The sequence below is a fragment of the Syngnathus floridae genome, chromosome 12 (assembly GCF_059516105.1).
Source record: "Syngnathus floridae isolate MCC-2025c chromosome 12, RoL_Sflo_1.0, whole genome shotgun sequence".
In the NCBI taxonomy this organism is placed as follows: Eukaryota; Metazoa; Chordata; class Actinopteri; order Syngnathiformes; family Syngnathidae; genus Syngnathus; species Syngnathus floridae.
Genome location: NC_142424.1, coordinates 771770 through 788738, shown reverse-complemented (window position 1 = coordinate 788738; position 16969 = coordinate 771770). Strand labels below are relative to the sequence as shown.

Below are 16969 nucleotides of genomic sequence, written 5' to 3'. Positions count from 1 at the left end.
AACACAAGATGGCCCTCTACAGCTACCTTACTACAATTACAGCTTTTTTTTTTCAAGTGGGCTAAAAGAACCCCCAAAATCAAATTCATATTGTAAATTCCTTTTCCTTTCCATAATTTATTCCAAAATTTCCTCGTCCCAAGGTGTTCACTTGTGCTTTTGTCACTCACCTCGATGAAATGTCACATCTTTCAAGTTTTGGTCGAGATACGCGAGGACAAAGCTTTACGCGAGTTCTCCAACTATGGCAGACTTTAGATATGCAAAAGTCTTCCAGGGTTATGGGGAAGCAAAAAAAAAAAAAAAAAAAAAAAACACAAACACAGCAGGGGGGCAATCAAAATTTCTGATTGATTTGAGAACTTCCGAATATTGCTAAAGAGCCACAAGGGGCACGTTTACGTAATCGCCTCGTTTAAAATGTCTGGAGCTAATGAGATCTGTCAAGTGCGCTTCAGATGGACTCGGGCAGTTTGCAACACCCGTTCCGAAAAAGATCAGCCGCCACCAGTCTAGTCAGTTTTATTAATACACAAAACAGGAAGAAGAACAAAAGAGTTACCAACTGTAACGACAAAATCCACCAAAAGCAGGCGTGTGAACCAGGAAGGCACAATTGTGTGTGTGTGTGGGCGGGGGGGGGCTATTTTTAGTACAGTATTCAAATAAATAAATGTTCCTGTTTCAAGCGCCCAACTCTTCCCGGATGAAATTTGGCTCTTGTGTAGCGGAAATGGCGGATAACAGGGTTACTTGTGTAAGCCGAGCGCCTCGCCTTGCCGCGCCAGCAGGCCGCCTCCGGGGCGCCTGAGAGCGCCATCTGCCAGCAGGTCTGCTTCGCCGTTTGTCGCCACCGAGCGCGAGGGCATGTTGGACCGGACTTGTGCTCCATCTTTGGCAGGATGCTCGATTATCAGCGTATGCCGTTTTCGCACGGGTGATTTTTTTTAATCAAAATGTACACGAAAAGTATTCAAATGTATTCAATGGGTATTGCGCTGAAAAGTATGTCGTGCGCACTTTGGCCACCTGAGGGCAGTAAAAAACATACATACGGTCGTACCGCTCCTCGGTAAGATGCAGTAGAAGTCGTTTTTTTTTGCTGGGAGTGGGTTTAAAATATTATGCCCGTGAGTTTGTGTGGAGAGAAAAGCCAAAGAAACAAGCAAAAAACACTTTTCTGACGATACAAAGCATTTTGTCTTGTTTTTGAATGAGAAGGCACGTCTCCAAAATTGTGATTGGTATAATAAGAGGAGAGCCTTTGCCAACAAGCCATCTTTTCGGCCCTCGTTATATCGAGAAAATGCTCTCAGTTATAATCCCGGACAACAGGAATCCTTTCCAAAATGTTCACACGTAGCTCATTAACACCTCCGCCAGCATTTTGCCGTCTTCCCTCCGGCTGGAGGTCAAGTTCGAGCTGGAAGGATTAGATGTGAAAATGCGCTCGCTCAACGTTCGAGCAAGTTGATGAGGGGAAATTACTTTTGGGGGAGTTCACATAAGCTTCCCTAAATAACCCATTTATAATTCTTGATTTGTTTTGAAATGATTGTCAGACCTTTTGTGCTTGCGCGATTGTGAGGTTGTCGCCAGACCTCGGAGCACCTGAGACCAACACATTTCCACGCCACATGCTCTAGTTTGTTCTGGGGGAAATGTTGCGCTTGGTTTGTTCATCAGGAAGGCATTTATATTTATCAGGGGATTTTGATTCTTTAGCAGCGCCGGTGCGATGATCGCACAAACGTGATCCGGGGCCTGATACAAAATTGATGAGGGCCCAGCTTGTTGTGGGTTTTTTTTTCTATTCCATGAATATGATCACGGGAAGTCGGTGGGGCAGAAAGAAACAATTACGGGACTGAGCAAAAGTATCCAACCAAGCGTGTGCCCTTTTGCACTGAGGACAAAGAGCTGTCAAAATGGATGCTGTGCGAGAAACTGCATCTTTTCAAAATACAACAGAACCTTACACTAACGTGTATTTTAAAAGTAGATTTCCATATGTTTGAACCACTTTTAAATTAGTTTGCCTAAAGTTACATTAATAGTAAATTTTAATGTTACAAGAGCAAAATAAAAAAACTATTTGGTAAAACCTAACACTAGTTGAGAGTATGTCGCCCTCTGGCGGACAAAAGAGGCATTTTCCGGGGGGTTACTCAGCGCTCAACGCAACTGTGTTTTTAGAGCATTTTTTTCTGGAAGGGGGGGGGATTACATATTTACGCTCCTGGGTCTCGAATGTTTGAGCTAGTGACAATTTAGTAAGGTAAAAGAGAAGACGTCGTATATCAAGTGGAACTTTGTACGTCAACACGTTTATTCAGCCTGATAGAGAATACACAAGGAAATAATATTTCTCTTTCCCTTTTTGATACTGATATGACACTCAGATCGCCAGTGGTCGGAATTCCACATCATCACATGCTACAACCAGCCTTGTTTATGGATTTTTATTCTTTTTTTTCCCTTTCTTCAAAAATGATTTTTAAAAAAAAAACAGGATTTAAGCGCTCTTGAAAAAGATGCAGAATGTTGTCTTAGAAATGTACAAAAAAAAACTTATATGAACAAGAACATGATCATTACAAAAATTCTTTAAAAAAAAAAAAAAAGTCCAAGACGCAAATGAGGCATAAAAAGCAAATCAAAAACACCTTGGTCCAAAAATGACCTGCTTTTCTGTAAACTTGGATTTGCACACAAACGTTCATGAAGAGTAAAACTGAAGGGGTAGAAAAAAAATCTTGGAATTGGACAAATAAATGGCAATGAAAGGACTGCAGTAATTTTTGCTTAATTTCTCAAAGAAGGTAACTGGAAAAAAATTGTTATAAAATACTGAATTGAGTTCATAGAAAAAGCTTAATTTCAGTAGCTCAAAAGCGAAATGTGTAAATCAGACATCCACTAAGGAGAAAATGGAACATCATTTTAACAACAATTCAAAATCTAGTTGAATGTTTCTTATCTTCGCTATCAGGCAAAAACACTGCATGTCCAAATATGGTCAATGTATTCTTTTTACGCTACGCTTCAAGTTTGGTTTGGTTTTTGACACTAACCAGTGGAAACGGTTTGGGCTTGAGTTGGAGAAAAAAAATTGTTTTCCTAACTGTCCGTTAGCTTCTCAAGCGAACTACTGAAATGAACCCACTGATTCACTGAAATGTACGGCTACATTTCATTTCTTGTATTACAATTTCACTTGTAAAAAAAAAAAAACAACAACCTGCAAATACATTCAAAAAGGATGATGAAGAAAGAAATTCCAGAAAGTTTGGTGATACAAAAAGAACTCGTTAATATCTAAGCACAATTTTGATAAGTGTCCAAAGCAATGCACGACAGGAAGATCCAACTTTACGGCGGCCCCACCGTCCGCGGTATCAAGCAAGGATTTTCGGGTGTTGGGCCACCCCGTCGACAGACTGTTCCAATCGGTGGGGGGGTCCTTAACATTTAACCAGCGCGTCATTAATTTTTTTACAAAGTGCATTTGTTTCCCTCTAAATCACAAATTTCTTCAGCATTAAGGAAAAACTCAGGTTTGTGTCAGAAGATTAAAAAAAATGCTGCAATGACAGTGTGACAATTAGTTGTGGAGAAAAGCCTCCAGTTCAGCTCCTGGGAGGTCAGGTGACCCCATCAGTGTGCGCTCAGTTCAAACATTTCATCTATTGTTTAAATAATTGGCCTCTTGCACGGCGTGGCATGCACGAACGAGCTGTACAAGGACGAGGCGTGCGTGTGTGCGTGTGCGTGTGTGTGTACAAGCTCACTGCCAGTGCCTCCCCGCTTGGTTTTTTTTCTACCCGGCAACTCGAGTCCACAAGTCCTCCAGTGTTTTTCTGTCAAATGCGTGCGAAGGGCTCACTGGAGTTTTGTGCCCAGCTTCCGTTGTCTGTTTCTGAAACAGGTGAGCAAGGCGCTCGTGTAACAAGCGGCTGGCTGACGCCGCGGCTGGCTGACGCGGCGGCGAGCCTTACCTGGCTTCCGAACGCGTCACCGTGTACTCGAACCACAAGATGTTGGGAATCAGGCTGGTGTCGCGCACCAGGAAGTACTCGGATACAGGCCTGCCCCAAAACACAAGGATAGATTGAGCTGTCTGGGTCATGATTGAATCATCTGAATTAAAACAAAAAGTCTTTTGAGATTTTGTCACACATTCTGCTGACCTATCTGTGACTGCGTGCGTCGGAGACGGAGAATGCAAAGCGACTTACCATGCCGCTATTTTGGGGAACAACGGGGTGAGCAGCTCCTGCGTGATGAAGAACCAGAGCACGGCGATGACGCTGCCCGCCACGCCGCCGTAGAACACCTGGCTCCACGTGTGGTACAGCAGGTACACCCTGCAAAGCGCAAACAGTTACGCGACAAGTAAAGTGCACACGCAGGAACGAAAATGAGGGCAGTCTGGATTTCGGGGCCGCAGACCTGCTGTAGGAGACGGCGAAGGCCACGCCCAACAGGACGATGGACAGGACGTGTCTCCACAGGAGGTCCACGCAGCGAGCGTTGTTGGTCTGGTGCATTCTGAGGGCGAAGGTGAGACAAGATCTTGACCTCGTTTTATTTCCATCACACCCACCTGGGATTTGCAGACTTTTTCTAACGCGTGTCACACTCACCTTAAATAAAGAAAAAGAAAAAAGTAAACAACAAAGAACCAGATGAGCTGGGAATGACTGGACGGCATCCCATAGTCGCTGGTCATGGCCGAATGCGTCCCTGCCGACAAACCACGCGTTCAGTCACTCGCTGGGCCCGCTTTGACTTCCGTTGGGTACTAAAAGGGAAGGCGCGGTTCGGCGTACCTGCACATGGCCGCGGCTCTCGGAGTATGTGTTTGAGCATCCAGTTCACAGCCTCGTTGAGGGTGAGCCCACCAAAGAAGGAAATCTGCGGAGAAAGTCGAGCTGTTTCTTTAGCCAAGGTTCCTTGCAACGTGTTCAACAGATGGAGCACTTGCGCTTCCCACCTAACGACCTACCGTGTGCAGCTCCCGTTTAAAAACAATGAGGGTCACAAAGCCCACCAGGATGGCAAGAGGCAGAAGGCTGATGTAGGCCAGCAGGTGTCCCGTCAGGTCATCTGAAACGAGAAACCGCAACGATAAGACGCGGGAAGTCACTCATTCCCTATTCTCAAATCACAATGTAAGGAAGGAGCTAGTTAGGTCCACTGCAAACAAAGATATATACAACTTAAATATTCTTTGGTACCGAGTCTTTCAAGTGCTGTATTTGCAGTCATTTGCTTATTCTGTACTTTTTTCTGCTTTTAAGTGGACTGCAGTGAACTATATAATTTTTAAAAAATTAAACTAGTAATATCTAACTATTACACTATCTCACACACATGCTAGATTCTGACCCAATTAGAAATCCACCCACGTCCTACTTAGAGCACTGAGCTTCGTTTTGGGAAACACAATCAAAGCACATTAGTCCTTTATTGAAATGTTAAATGATCATCTTTTAACATGCTGTTCTTTATGTTCGGGGCTAGCAATGCTAACACAATCAGCCCAGGGAGCTAGCGTCAGTGTTAGTAAGTCCTCAAAGGAAGAGCTTATTAATATAAAGCAACACTTTGGTTTTCACCTTTCACCGTGTATTAAATGTGAGAGGAGCTCGGGACGTGTGATGTTTGTTGAATTCCCTATGGGGAAAACAAACGCCTATATCAACTCTTCTCTTAAGCTAACTCGCTAGCCTTCATTGTGCCCACCGTCACAGAGTACGCATGCGCGTCGTCTCACAATTTAGCAAGCACGGTGACGTTTTGCGCTTCGCGGCGTCGCACAATTTGGCAACACTGGGCAACTGTGCGTTTCCATTCACGGGGGACGACACAGGAAAAGACGCCGGGCAGTCAACCGAGGGTCGGTCGTCAGGCGAAAAAACGTCGAGTCCACTTACCCTCGGCAAACTCGACGTGTGTTAGCGATATGGACCGCCATCGAGGTGGCGCCGAGCACTGCTCTTCCAACGCCATCTTTACCCGGACGCAACCACCGGTCAAGACACACCCATCGCGCAAGGCCAGCCAATGGCGAGCAGCGACAGTCCTTGGTGCCAACCAATCACAATGCGAGGGGAGCGGAGAGCCGGAAGTCCAAAGAATTATTGAATGAACAACGAATAAAAACACGAGCACTTTTGTATATTTAGTTAAATAATCTGAATAGTGGTATGGTATTGTTTAATAACAAAAACTAACATTTAATACAGAGAACCATCATCAATTTACAATTTTTACAAGCATTGAAAATGAAAGAATTAAAAGAAAAGGCAGGGTGACAACACAATAAATAAGATGTTTTGGCAATCATAAATCAACACCATTGGATAAGCTGTGCCGAGTCTAATTTTGTTCATATGAATTTCCCATGCAAGACAGAAAAGAAAAACTAACTTTTTAGTGTGAAACTGCCCATTTTTGATGCACATTACTTACTAGATGAGCATGGATTCTCCCTTCCACTGGGAGATCGAATTGCACACGCAGACAAAGACTTTAAATGAAAGGGAAAGCATAAAAATCACAAACCACGATGGCAGGTTATGGTTTTTTTGGGGAGGGGGAATATATCTCTTATGTACAATGTTCACCATATCTTAAGCCTAAACACATATGGCATGAATAAAGGTAAAGATATGTATCAGTGTCAATCATGTGCCGTCCCAAGCCACACGTAGCACTCCTGCTTTGAACTCACACCTTTACCATGGCACTGACATGTCGCTTTCATCCACTACAAACATTTGCATAACTTTCTCATAAATATATCAATATTTATCGCTCAATATACACTGACCTGTAAATGTCAGAGTGCATTTTAGGTTCACCCTGAAATTTCCCTCAAATATCCCAAACTTTTTGTGAGTAGTGTATACGCATCTGTAGGTTGAAATGTTTTGGATGTCTCTGAGGTTTGAGTGACCAAGCGGCCCGCAGGTTGTCAACCTCTGCTTTGAACTTTCAACAGGAGCTTGATGGCCTACAGCAGAAGACACGCGTTCGTTCGCACTCTCACAATTGGACTGGGCTAAATAGCTGCAGTACGACGAGATTCAAGTAGACTTTAAGGGCAACTTATCATCCTTGGAAATCAGTCATTATTTCATATAAAATGCACAAACACGCAGCAACGGGTTGTGCTGCGATCCATGCTGTACGTATGGATGACGTTTGAAGAGCTGCCGGTCGCGTGTTGTTCCGTGATGGACTTCTCGATAGTAGCTGATAACCTGATGAGTGAGTGGGAGGGGGGATGAGAATGACCCCCAGCCCTTACACACACCTGGTGCAGTTTAGTGGGGTCCCTGCATGTCGCCGTGCGGGCCGCCGTTGAGCTCCTGGAGGCCGTCGATGCCCAGGTAGCCCAGCAGGATCTCGCTGCGGCGGTGTGAGAGTTTCAGGATGTCCTCTGCCAAGCACTGCACTGTCGTGAAGCGCACCTTGTCGTGGTCAAACATGTCCTTGAGGTACTGCACGATTTGTTGCTGCAGACAGTTGAGTTGAGCTTTGTCATTCACCGGCACCAGCTTAAAAGCTTTTCTTTCAGGATGTCAAATGATTGCGATTGGGACGAGAAACATCACATCTAAGCACACACGTCCTCCTCACCTTGAAAATGGTACACACTTCGCTCAAGTGCTGCCTGGGGCCCAAAAAGCCAAAGGCTAAAACCGGGCTCACGTGCTCCGATATCGCGTAGAAGTGGGCGATAAAGCCGTCGGGAACCATGAGAAGTCGCCTTTTGGCCTTCAACACCGACCAGCAAGCCGTCGCCAGAGCCTGGAACACAAGCGCAACAGGCTCAGATGGAGCACGCCAGCAGGAGAGCGGGCGCCCGCCAACCTCACCGTTTCTTTAAAGCTGTCCGAGAGCCATCGGTTCCTCAGCACGGCCACCACGGACGAGGGCGGGTTCTCCAGGTCTTCAAAGGCGTCCATCAGGATGAAGTCCAGCACGATGTCAAAGAAGGTCATGCACACCACCTTCAAAACGTGCAATCCGACATGAAACATGACCGCTCATCCACCCGAGTAAGCCACGCCCACAAGACGGCTCACCCCGCGGCCCTGCAGCTCCATCTTGGTGACGGCCCACGCCTCCTCTCGCTGAGTGTAGAGCAGCATGTCCTCGTAGCTCTCCAGGAACGCTTTTGGACTCTGAACGCGACGGCAAAAATAGCAAGATTTATTCTCGAGCCAAGAAGAAGAGCGAGTCTCCATTTGAAGCGATGTTTGCGTGTGTTGTCCATTCCGTCCATCATTCTCAAAATTTGGGCTTGTTGTTTTCACCTTGTTGGCCTTCACCATCAGGCCGGCAATCATTTGCTTGCCCGTCTCCATGAAGAACGTGCGGTGCGTCTCATCCAGCAACAGCATCTGAATCACAAGTGGGAGTCTTTGGACTTTATTGGGTTATGTTCCCCCCCCCCACAGTGGGTGCATCATTCAAAACACTAAGTTACTTTTGATCTGTGCTTATAGTTCAGCATTCTTTTACTTTTGTTGGCTTCTCTTTGTACTCCTGATGCATAGGTATGGCGGCTGGGAAGGTGCGCACCCACCTGGAATGCTTGCCTGACACAGTGCAGCTTGGCCAGGAAGTCCTGGTCACCGTAACATTCAAGTAGTTCAGTCCTGGTGAAAAAAAATAATCTGGACTAGTGAATGCAATTTGGCGAATGCTGAACTGAAACGCCGGAGAACTGAATTCAGAAATGGAGGAAATGGTGCTTCCTCTGTGTACCTCAGCGACCTGTAGGCCACGCGGTCCTCCCTGACACGAGCCAGAGCTTCTTCGTAGAGAGCGGCGGGTTTCAGGAGCTGGTAGGGATCTTGTAGCGAAATGGCGTCAAACATCTGCACCCCAAAAATACAAGTTCTGTCAAATATCACGTTGCGGTCGCAACGGCGGCGACTGCCCAACGTGGCCGACCTCCACGGCCGAGAAGAAGGAGTCATCGGACGAGACCGTGGCGGCGTCGTCGTCGTCGCTTGCCGCCATGCGGAAACTCTCCAGCGGGGGTAAGATGAGCGTGCCCTCGCTCTCTACTGGGACGGGGGCGGGGGAGGTGACAGCACATTAAGCAAAAGGCTCGAATGCAAGATGCCCATCTGTTTTTTTTTTGTTTTTTTTGGTGGCTGTCTTACCAAAGTCAGCCAGCAGGCTTTCTGTGGGAATGCTGCCGCCAAAATCCTCCTGCAGGTGGTACGCCCGGTGCAGCAGCGTCTCCAGCTTATCGGCAAACACTTTGTTGTGAGCTTCCATCTGAAAGGAGTGAGAGCAATTATTTAAAAAAAAAAATTCAATCATAATAATTGATTTAAAAAAACTTACTGTCGGAGTGTCCCCGCACGGCGCCCCCTGCAGTGCCAAGCTGCTGTTGCTGGAACTCAAGTTTCTGCGGGTGTGACGAGCATGCAGCGCTTGCTCCCATTTTCGGAGGGCCTCCTCGAAGAGCTCCATGCCTGACGGCGGCGCGTACAACGGCCTCGCTTTGTCACTGACAGGGAAGGTCGTCATATGTCCGTCCAAATTTGATTTTACCCATTAAGTAGAGATTCTCCGCATTGGCGTCCTCGACGGCCGCCGCCGCCAACGGCTCCCCCGCCGCAGCCTCCTCAGCCTCCCAGGGCGTCGGCGGGTTGGCCGACTGATTCGGCGAGCTCGCGACTCGCATCTGTGGGAGGGGGACATAGCCATTAGATGACATGTATGGCTGCTGAGAGAAAATGTCAGCTGGTGTCTTTAAGAGTGGCTGTCGAATACCCAAGTCATCTTCGCAGAGAGATGATGGAAACTTACGGACGCCAGGCTGTGCGAGGAGCTCGAATGTTTGCTGGGCGCCAGGGAGGAGATGCCGCTCAGCGTGTCGTTGCTGCGAGTACCGGGGCTCATCACCTGTCGGCCCGTCGGCGGAACTGCGGGGTGGAAGTGACGTCACGGCGGAAAAGTACGGCTGGCAAATATTGGGCGGCCAGCGAGCTACCTCTCCTCAGCGACGACGGCCTCCCCGTCCTGAGAAGCGCTTCGGGCACGCCCGTCGGCACCCGGTCCTCCTCGGTGCGGACGGCCTGCTTCCGCTTCCTGCCGCGCCGCTTCAGCTGGTGGGCGGTGAGCGCCAAGGCCACGCTGCCCAGCGCCGTGGCAAACAGCACCTTCTTCAAGCTCGGGCTCAGCCTCAGCTGCGAGAAGATGGACTGAGAGGAAATGATTGTAATATTATTATTTTGCATTTTTATTTTTCAATATACATTTTGTTTGGATTTGATTACAAAGCAGTGCAAATCTCTCAAAACATGGTTTGACTTGTGCAACATTTTTAAAAGAGGTTTCGGTAACGACACTGTAGCCCTCTTTACCTGGCCAAACGTAGAATAGAGGAACACGGGTATCTCTGCGACCGTCATGGCCAAGGCCTGTGCGACGGACACGCCCTCCGTTCTTCTCAAGGACATCTCCGGGCGAGGCGAGAGGCAACCGCTCTCCGAAGAAACGCCAAAAAGCCTTCACCTGAAGCGCTGGGGTGAGCCAAGCTCGGGAGATTTGGCTTTTACTTTGCCGTCATCTGTCGCGTTAGCCTGCAACGCAAAAAATACATCAGCAGAAGGTCTTCATCCTGTAAGGAAGGCCACCTCCCGCTGCTCCAGACAGGGTATTAACACAAGGCGAGGTAATTAAGCTTGCATTAACCGGTTAGCGGGGGAAAGGTGGCCAGAAAACAGGTACTTGGACAAAGAAAGAAAACAAACACTACGGCTGTGTTCTGAAACGTTTACCTGGTCGCTAAACACTACACAGGGACTTAAAATTCCCCGGGAATTTTTAGACACATCGAGCCCCCATTTTTTATATCTACAAATTGCAAAAAAAAAAAACTGGAATAATTTGTGGTTGCGCATAGGTGCCACAAGAGGGCGACAAAACATTTAAAGCAGGGCCGGTCTTTTCCATGCAACACAAACACTTGAATTAAATATTTTATCTAGCGGTTAAATCACTCACAACAAACTATCAACAGAATTAGCTAAGATACTTGCACACACTGCCGTGGCATGTCAGGTGGGCAAATAATGCACATTAAGGCATTAAACAAACCATTTGTCATTCTGAATTTTACAAACAAGGTGCAACTGAATAAGTACATTTGTGACCACGTCCAAACGAGATTATAGCTAAGTATACACACCTTTGAGTCATTTTATGGGCTATTTTGGCTTACAAAAACGTTAGAAAACATGACAGCTCATATGGCTCGCTTTTATTAAAATCAGAAACCGTTAAAAATGATACGAGCATAACTCAAGCAAAGTTGGCAACCCGCTAGAAAGCCTCCACGTTTATCTTCACACTCTTTATGTTTAACAACATTTGGAGGAAAACAAATGGACATTGCGGTAAGCGGCGTTAGCTATCAAGTTGGCTAGCCTAGCTCACGTCTCCTGTCAGAGAACATCACACCCGGTGCGACACCTGACACTTGAAGAGTTTTACAGCAAATTCCAACTCGGGATCATATTAGCAGCTGAATAATAATGACTGTAGAGGCATTTTGTCTATACCGTGGGCATCCGACGTGAAAAGGAAGGGCATTCTTGTGTCACGGTGGAACCGTCCCGCGGAACAAAATGTGTGGTGATGATACTGACACGACTGTTAGCCAATTGCATAAGGGTGTGGGGGGAGCTTCCGCATTATCGACCAATCGGATAAGCGAGTGTGAGGTTATGTATTTCTTTAATCCAATCAGATGTGTCAATGTTGTCTCGCGAGGTAAAAGCGCGCAGAACCAGACCGGAAGTAAAGTTCGATTGACACAAGAACTTGGGCTCAGTTTGTCACAAAAACGGTGATATATTTCAAATTAAAGGCATTCTACCTAACACGTGCTTTTGACGTTGTTGTATTCCGACACGACTTTGAAAGCGTAACACTGAGATTACAGTATCACATTTTTGTGTATTCAGCAATAAAAAACATAAAACCATGAACATTCGGGCTTACTTTTGTTTTGCTGTCGGAAACGCCTGGATGGACCGGAAGCTCTGCGCTAATGCAACCCTGCGAATGACTACATTGGATAAGATGAGTCCCGCTGAGATAACGGTCCCGGGACCTCCAAAGCAAAGCCCGTGACATGAAATCTACGGTAAGAACGAGTGTCTTTGAATGCATCACGTGCACTTCATGCTCGTTTGATCAACTTTCTTCGACGTGTGCATTGATGTTTGTGCGCGCGCACACAGACGCTGCTGCACTGGCTTTGCGTGCTCAGCCTCCTAAGCCTCCCGGTGTTGTGGTTGGGACATGTGATCAGCCGGGGGGACCGTACACCACCGCGCCCTGCAGCGAAGCCCAAAGAAGGAATCTGGGGCTACGTCAGGATCCGGCCTGACAGGGTGGACCAGGTGACACCTTTCAAGCGTTTACATTATACTTGGTAAAACTCTTCCAATTGCCTCGAGAAGAAGGGCAGCAAATCACTGCTTTTGTCTAAATTCAACTTGTTTTTAAGCTGGATTCGCAATTTTTATTTTATCTTATTTTTTTCCATGCGTTTTAGTTCCTAAACCTGCACTTCAACCAGTGCGCGTTGATCTCCAGCTCCGGCCAGATGCGCAACGCCGGCCTTGGCGCCGACATCGACCGAATCCCATGCGTGATCCGCATGAACGATGCGCCCACGGCGGGCTACGAGGCCGACGTGGGTGCCCGGACCAGCGTGCGCGTGGTCTCGCACACCAGCGTGCCGCGCCTGCTCAAAGACGGGCGCCGCTACTTCCGAGAGGCAGCCGACACGGCGTACGTCTTCTGGGGGCCCTACAGGAACATGAGGACGGACGGGAAGGGCACCATCTTCAACGCGCTGCGGAGGATCGCCGCCCGCTACCCCAGCACCAGACTTTACGCCATGACCCCGGAGAGGATCCGGCTCTGCGACGACGTGTTCCAGAATGAAACTGGAAAGAATAGGTACGGTCGGATTCCAAGTGACGTGAGGAAGTCCAAGTAGTGCTTTGCCGCCACCCTGTGGTGTTTCTGCTTTTCCCGCTTGGACCTCTCTTTCAGAATCAAGTCTGGGGCGTACCTCAGCACGGGGTTCTTCACCATGATGCTGGCTACGGAGATGTGCGAGCGCATTCGAGTTTTTGGGATGATTAGCGCCGATTACTGCAAGTCAGTCACATAGCAATCGCATTCATCTACACCCCTAAATTCCCACTGAAGCTTTGCGACTTTTGAAAGTGGGAAACCCTAACTCATTAGGCGCTGTTTTTGATGCCGGCCCCGCTTTGCCCCCCCCCCCCCCCCCTGTGGTCAGACAGAGCAATCGCAGAGCGGCGCTATACCATTACTACGACCGGGCGGCGGCGGACGAGTGCCTGATGTACAAGGCCCACGAGCGCAAGCGGCGCGGCGGCCATCGCTTCATCACCGAGAAGGCCATCTATGCCAAGTGGGCCGCGCGCCACAAAATGGAGTTCACGCACCCCTCGTGGAATTTGTGACTTTCCTCTTTATTCACTTGTCGGCAGTCAGCGAGCGATCAACGATCTTATTTCTGCCACCGTTTACTTGGATAGAGTTATATTTTTCCGGTTCTAATCACATGGCAAAAACGTCTTTTTCGTAATCACAATCAAGGCCGCACTTGTTTTCCATCTGCTCTATCGGGGTCACTAACGTGGAGGTGGGCCGATTGGAGGAAGCGAAGGAAGGAAGGAAGGAAGAAAGGCAAAAACGTCAAAGCTGCTTCTGCTGCTTATTTTTTCCCCCCGTTTCTTCTTTTGTAATCGTCACTCGTCAGTATCATGTGTTGCCCGTCTCATTGCGGAATTCGAATTAATACGTTCAAACTGTTGAAGTAAAGTACCCAGTTGTTCACTGGCAGGCCAAAGTGGTATGTATGTTTTACTTTTGTATTTCATGTGTATGTTTTGTAAATTTCAGTTTATATACGTGTTTGTCTCACCAGTTCTACGGTGTGGCTATGACTCGCACAGTTGAAATGAACCGAGGATGAAAATTACAGAAGCAAAATGTAGCGAGGGAACAAAATTCAAAATCTCAAAAGGGGCGTGTGCGGTTTGGGGGTCGTCGACTTGCCGCTACAACGAGATAGCACCGCTGTTCTGCTTGCGCGTCAGCTGACGTCAGCGAGTGTCGCAGCAAAATGGACTGGGCTGCTGCTGCGGCGGTGGCGGCGGCAGCCAAGCCGGAGCTGCGCTCGCCCAAGACAGAAGCGTCACCATGAGAGCACGTCGAGGCGTCGCTCGCTCGCTCGCAACCCGCCTTCGAACCGCTTCGCTTCGTGCAACCACAAAACGCCCGAGCAAAACGGTGAAGCTTCGTGGTCATTCCGCTCGAGGGAAATCCGAGTCAATCACGCGGGGCTGAGTGAGTGACATGGTAATTTGAATTTCTCCTATTTCATTCTTGCCTTGCACGGATTTAGGGCGATGCATAAGATAGCGATTGATCATAATGTGAGCATGTTTACTGAGTGGCTTGCTTAGCATCGAGTATGGGCGAGCATGAGCTGTAAATAAACACTACTGCCCCCCCCCGCCCCCTCTCCACTAACCCCCCGCCCCAAATATGCTGCAGGACCACCACAGACAGCGTGTCCGCACACAACTAAAAGCATGGCACTCAAGGTATGACACACAAACACACACACGCGCACCCGCGAGGGCTCGGTAGGGCGTGGTCCGCACATCCTCCCTGTTGATTGATGACGTCAGCTAAAAAAAAAAAAATCAATCATGCATATGATATTATTGCATTAATAAACTAAAACAATAATCATTATGAGGAAGGATTAAAGTCAAATGAATTCCAAACTACGACAGGGAAAAAAAACAAAAGTGTTAAAATGTGAAACTTACCACATACGAAATAGCTCATTGAGTAGGTCTCCACTAGAGGGCGCTCACACGGCATTTTGATGGGCTACAATTTGTAACTGATGTGACTTTGGTCTTCTCAGGCGGGAGCGCAGACCCGGCGGGTGGCTATCGCAGTGGCCATCTTCATCCTGATGATGCTGTTCATCTTGTTCAGCTCCAGCGCCAGCACCAGCGACAGCCAGGCAGCCTACGGGCCCTTCCACATAGCCAAAAACCACACGCCCCGGCCCACCAACCTCAAGACGTGGGCCGCCAAAGACGACTACGTGGCCGTCTTTGGCGATGAGGTAAGGCCCACCGTGCCATCATGGAATCATTACATCGTTGATTTGGAGTTGATCATAAAGGCTCATCATTTTCAACCTGCTGCGATTGTTTTGTTTTGTTTTCCCCCCAGCGAATGACCCAGCACTGCCAGTACTGCGCCCTTGTCACCAGCTCCAGCCACGTGCTGGGCACCAAAGCGGGCAAGGAGATCAACGCCACCGAGTGCGTGATCCGCATGAACGACGCACCGACGACGGGCTACGAGGCCGACGTGGGCAAGCGCACCACGCTGCGGGTGGTGGCCCACTCCAGCGTGTACCGGCTGGTCCGCCACCCCAACGAGTTCATGGTCGGAGGCGCCGACGACCAGCCCATCGTCATCTTCTGGGGACCCCCCAGCAAGACCGCCAAGGACTCCAAAGCCACCTTGTACAGATCCATCCAGAAGATTTGCTCCACATACAAGCGGGCGTCGTGTTTTACCGTGGCAGCTGAGAAAATGTTCCGATTCGACAAGCTCTTTGAACTGGAGACGGGGCGAGACAGGTGAGTTGCCAATGCCCTAAACTAGGATCCCACAAGAGCTTTCGACACAAATACAAAAGTGGCAGAAAAGCTCACCTTTTCCCTGACGACTATCTAGGCTGGCCTAAAATGTCACCTCCCGCCTTTCTCCTTGTTCAGAATCAAATCCAACTCGTGGCTGAGCACGGGCTGGTTCACCATGGTCATCGCCATCGAAATATGCGACAACATCAAAGTGTACGGGATGGTTCCGTCCAGTTACTGCGGGTGAGTAGGTCGGGGTTATTATTCCATTCGGTTCCACGTGAGCCGAAGAACACGGCCGTGCGTGACCGCGTTTTGGTGGCAAACGGGGGCATTTTTTTTCTTCTTGCAGGAACCGGACAGGATCCAAGAAGATGCCGTATCACTACTACAAGCCGCGTGGTTCCGATGAGTGCGTGACGTACATGCATAACCAGAACAGCCAAAGAGGGAACCACCACCGCTTCATCACAGAAAAGCAGGTGTTTGGCCGCTGGGCGCAGCACTACAACGTCACCTTCGCGCATCCCGCGTGGTGAGGACGGATGGACCCTTGGATGAGGGGGTGGGGGGGGCAAAAAAAAACTGACGTGTGGAATGTTTTGTTCTTGATTCATTGTGAGTTATTTTTTTACAAGTTTGCAGTCTTTTTATCTTGATCTTATTTATCACGATGCACTTTTGCTTCCCAGCATCAATTAGGGGAAGGAAAGCTCCTCAAGTGCATGCTGGCGCTTCCCGTTTTGACGACGGATGGCGAAAGGAAAGCCGCTCGCTCGTGTGCAAGTGTCGCCTAAGGATGGCGAAAGGAAAGCCGCTCACTCGTGTACAAGTGTCGCCTAAGGATGGCGAAAGGAAAGCCGCTCGCTCGCTCGTGTACAAGTGTCGCCTAAGGATGGCGAAAGGAAAGCCGCTCGCTCGTGTACAAGTGTCGCCTAAGGATGGCGAAAGGAAAGCCGCTCGCTCGTGTACAAGTGTCGCCTAAGGATGGCGAAAGGAAAGCCGCTCGCTCGTGTACAAGTGTCGCCTAAGGATGGCGAAAGGAAAGTCGCTCGCTCGTGTACAAGTGTCGCCTAAGGATGGCGAAAGGAAAGCCGCTCGCGCGTGTACAAGTGTCGCCTAACGACTTGCTGGATTAGTTTGACGTTTGAAAGGAAGCAAAGCATTTGTTGACTTGGCTGAAGTAAACATCATATTGATTTAAC

At 48.4% G+C, this 16969-nt stretch overlaps 4 protein-coding genes across 13 annotated transcripts; 2 read left to right on the top strand and 2 right to left on the bottom strand.

The window, feature by feature from the left end:
• Positions 1–2300: 2300 nt before the first annotated feature.
• On the bottom strand, positions 2301–6052 carry dolpp1 (dolichyldiphosphatase 1). The gene is made up of 8 exons (XM_088392845.1): positions 5940–6052; positions 5009–5109; positions 4833–4917; positions 4647–4746; positions 4453–4551; positions 4239–4367; positions 3999–4088; positions 2301–3919 (listed from the first exon to the last, which is right to left on the bottom strand). The coding sequence occupies exons 1-8, from the start codon at positions 6013–6015 to the stop codon at positions 3883–3885; spliced, it is 717 nt and encodes a 238-aa protein (XP_088248971.1). The 5' UTR covers positions 6016–6052; the 3' UTR covers positions 2301–3882.
• A 153-nt stretch (positions 6053–6205) lies between these two features.
• On the bottom strand, positions 6206–12188 carry miga2 (mitoguardin 2). Of its 3 annotated transcripts, none has more exons than XM_088392815.1 (15): positions 12043–12188; positions 10401–10619; positions 10028–10238; positions 9844–9959; positions 9586–9718; positions 9376–9506; positions 9189–9306; positions 8974–9089; positions 8785–8897; positions 8603–8675; positions 8331–8417; positions 8100–8198; positions 7890–8024; positions 7651–7821; positions 6206–7526 (listed from the first exon to the last, which is right to left on the bottom strand). In XM_088392815.1, the coding sequence occupies exons 2-15, from the start codon at positions 10494–10496 to the stop codon at positions 7335–7337; spliced, it is 1791 nt and encodes a 596-aa protein (XP_088248941.1). In that variant the 5' UTR covers positions 10497–10619; positions 12043–12188; the 3' UTR covers positions 6206–7334. The 3 variants fall into 3 exon arrangements, with proteins under 3 accessions (XP_088248941.1, XP_088248939.1, XP_088248942.1); XM_088392813.1 differs by lacking the exon at positions 12043–12188 and adding an exon at positions 11601–11743; XM_088392816.1 differs by lacking the exon at positions 12043–12188 and adding an exon at positions 11601–11743 and having other exon boundaries at positions 8974–9086.
• On the top strand, positions 11961–13929 carry st6galnac4 (ST6 (alpha-N-acetyl-neuraminyl-2,3-beta-galactosyl-1,3)-N-acetylgalactosaminide alpha-2,6-sialyltransferase 4). Of its 2 annotated transcripts, none has more exons than XM_088392841.1 (5): positions 11961–12187; positions 12285–12446; positions 12602–13011; positions 13108–13215; positions 13365–13929. In XM_088392841.1, exons 1-5 carry the CDS (start codon positions 12176–12178, stop codon positions 13423–13425), a joined length of 753 nt encoding a protein of 250 aa, XP_088248967.1. In that variant the 5' UTR covers positions 11961–12175; the 3' UTR covers positions 13426–13929. The 2 variants fall into 2 exon arrangements, with proteins under 2 accessions (XP_088248967.1, XP_088248966.1); XM_088392840.1 differs by having other exon boundaries at positions 11968–12187; positions 13361–13929.
• On the top strand, positions 13822–16968 carry st6galnac6 (ST6 (alpha-N-acetyl-neuraminyl-2,3-beta-galactosyl-1,3)-N-acetylgalactosaminide alpha-2,6-sialyltransferase 6). 7 transcript variants are annotated; one of them, XM_088392830.1, is made up of 7 exons: positions 13853–13939; positions 14647–14696; positions 15029–15235; positions 15346–15761; positions 15900–16007; positions 16117–16299; positions 16457–16968. In XM_088392830.1, the coding sequence occupies exons 2-7, from the start codon at positions 14685–14687 to the stop codon at positions 16464–16466; spliced, it is 936 nt and encodes a 311-aa protein (XP_088248956.1). In that variant the 5' UTR covers positions 13853–13939; positions 14647–14684; the 3' UTR covers positions 16467–16968. The 7 variants fall into 7 exon arrangements, with proteins under 7 accessions (XP_088248962.1, XP_088248956.1, XP_088248961.1 ...); XM_088392835.1 differs by lacking the exon at positions 13853–13939 and adding an exon at positions 13976–14448 and having other exon boundaries at positions 15103–15235; XM_088392829.1 differs by lacking the exon at positions 13853–13939 and adding an exon at positions 13979–14448.
• The last annotated feature ends 1 nt before the right edge of the window (position 16969 follows it).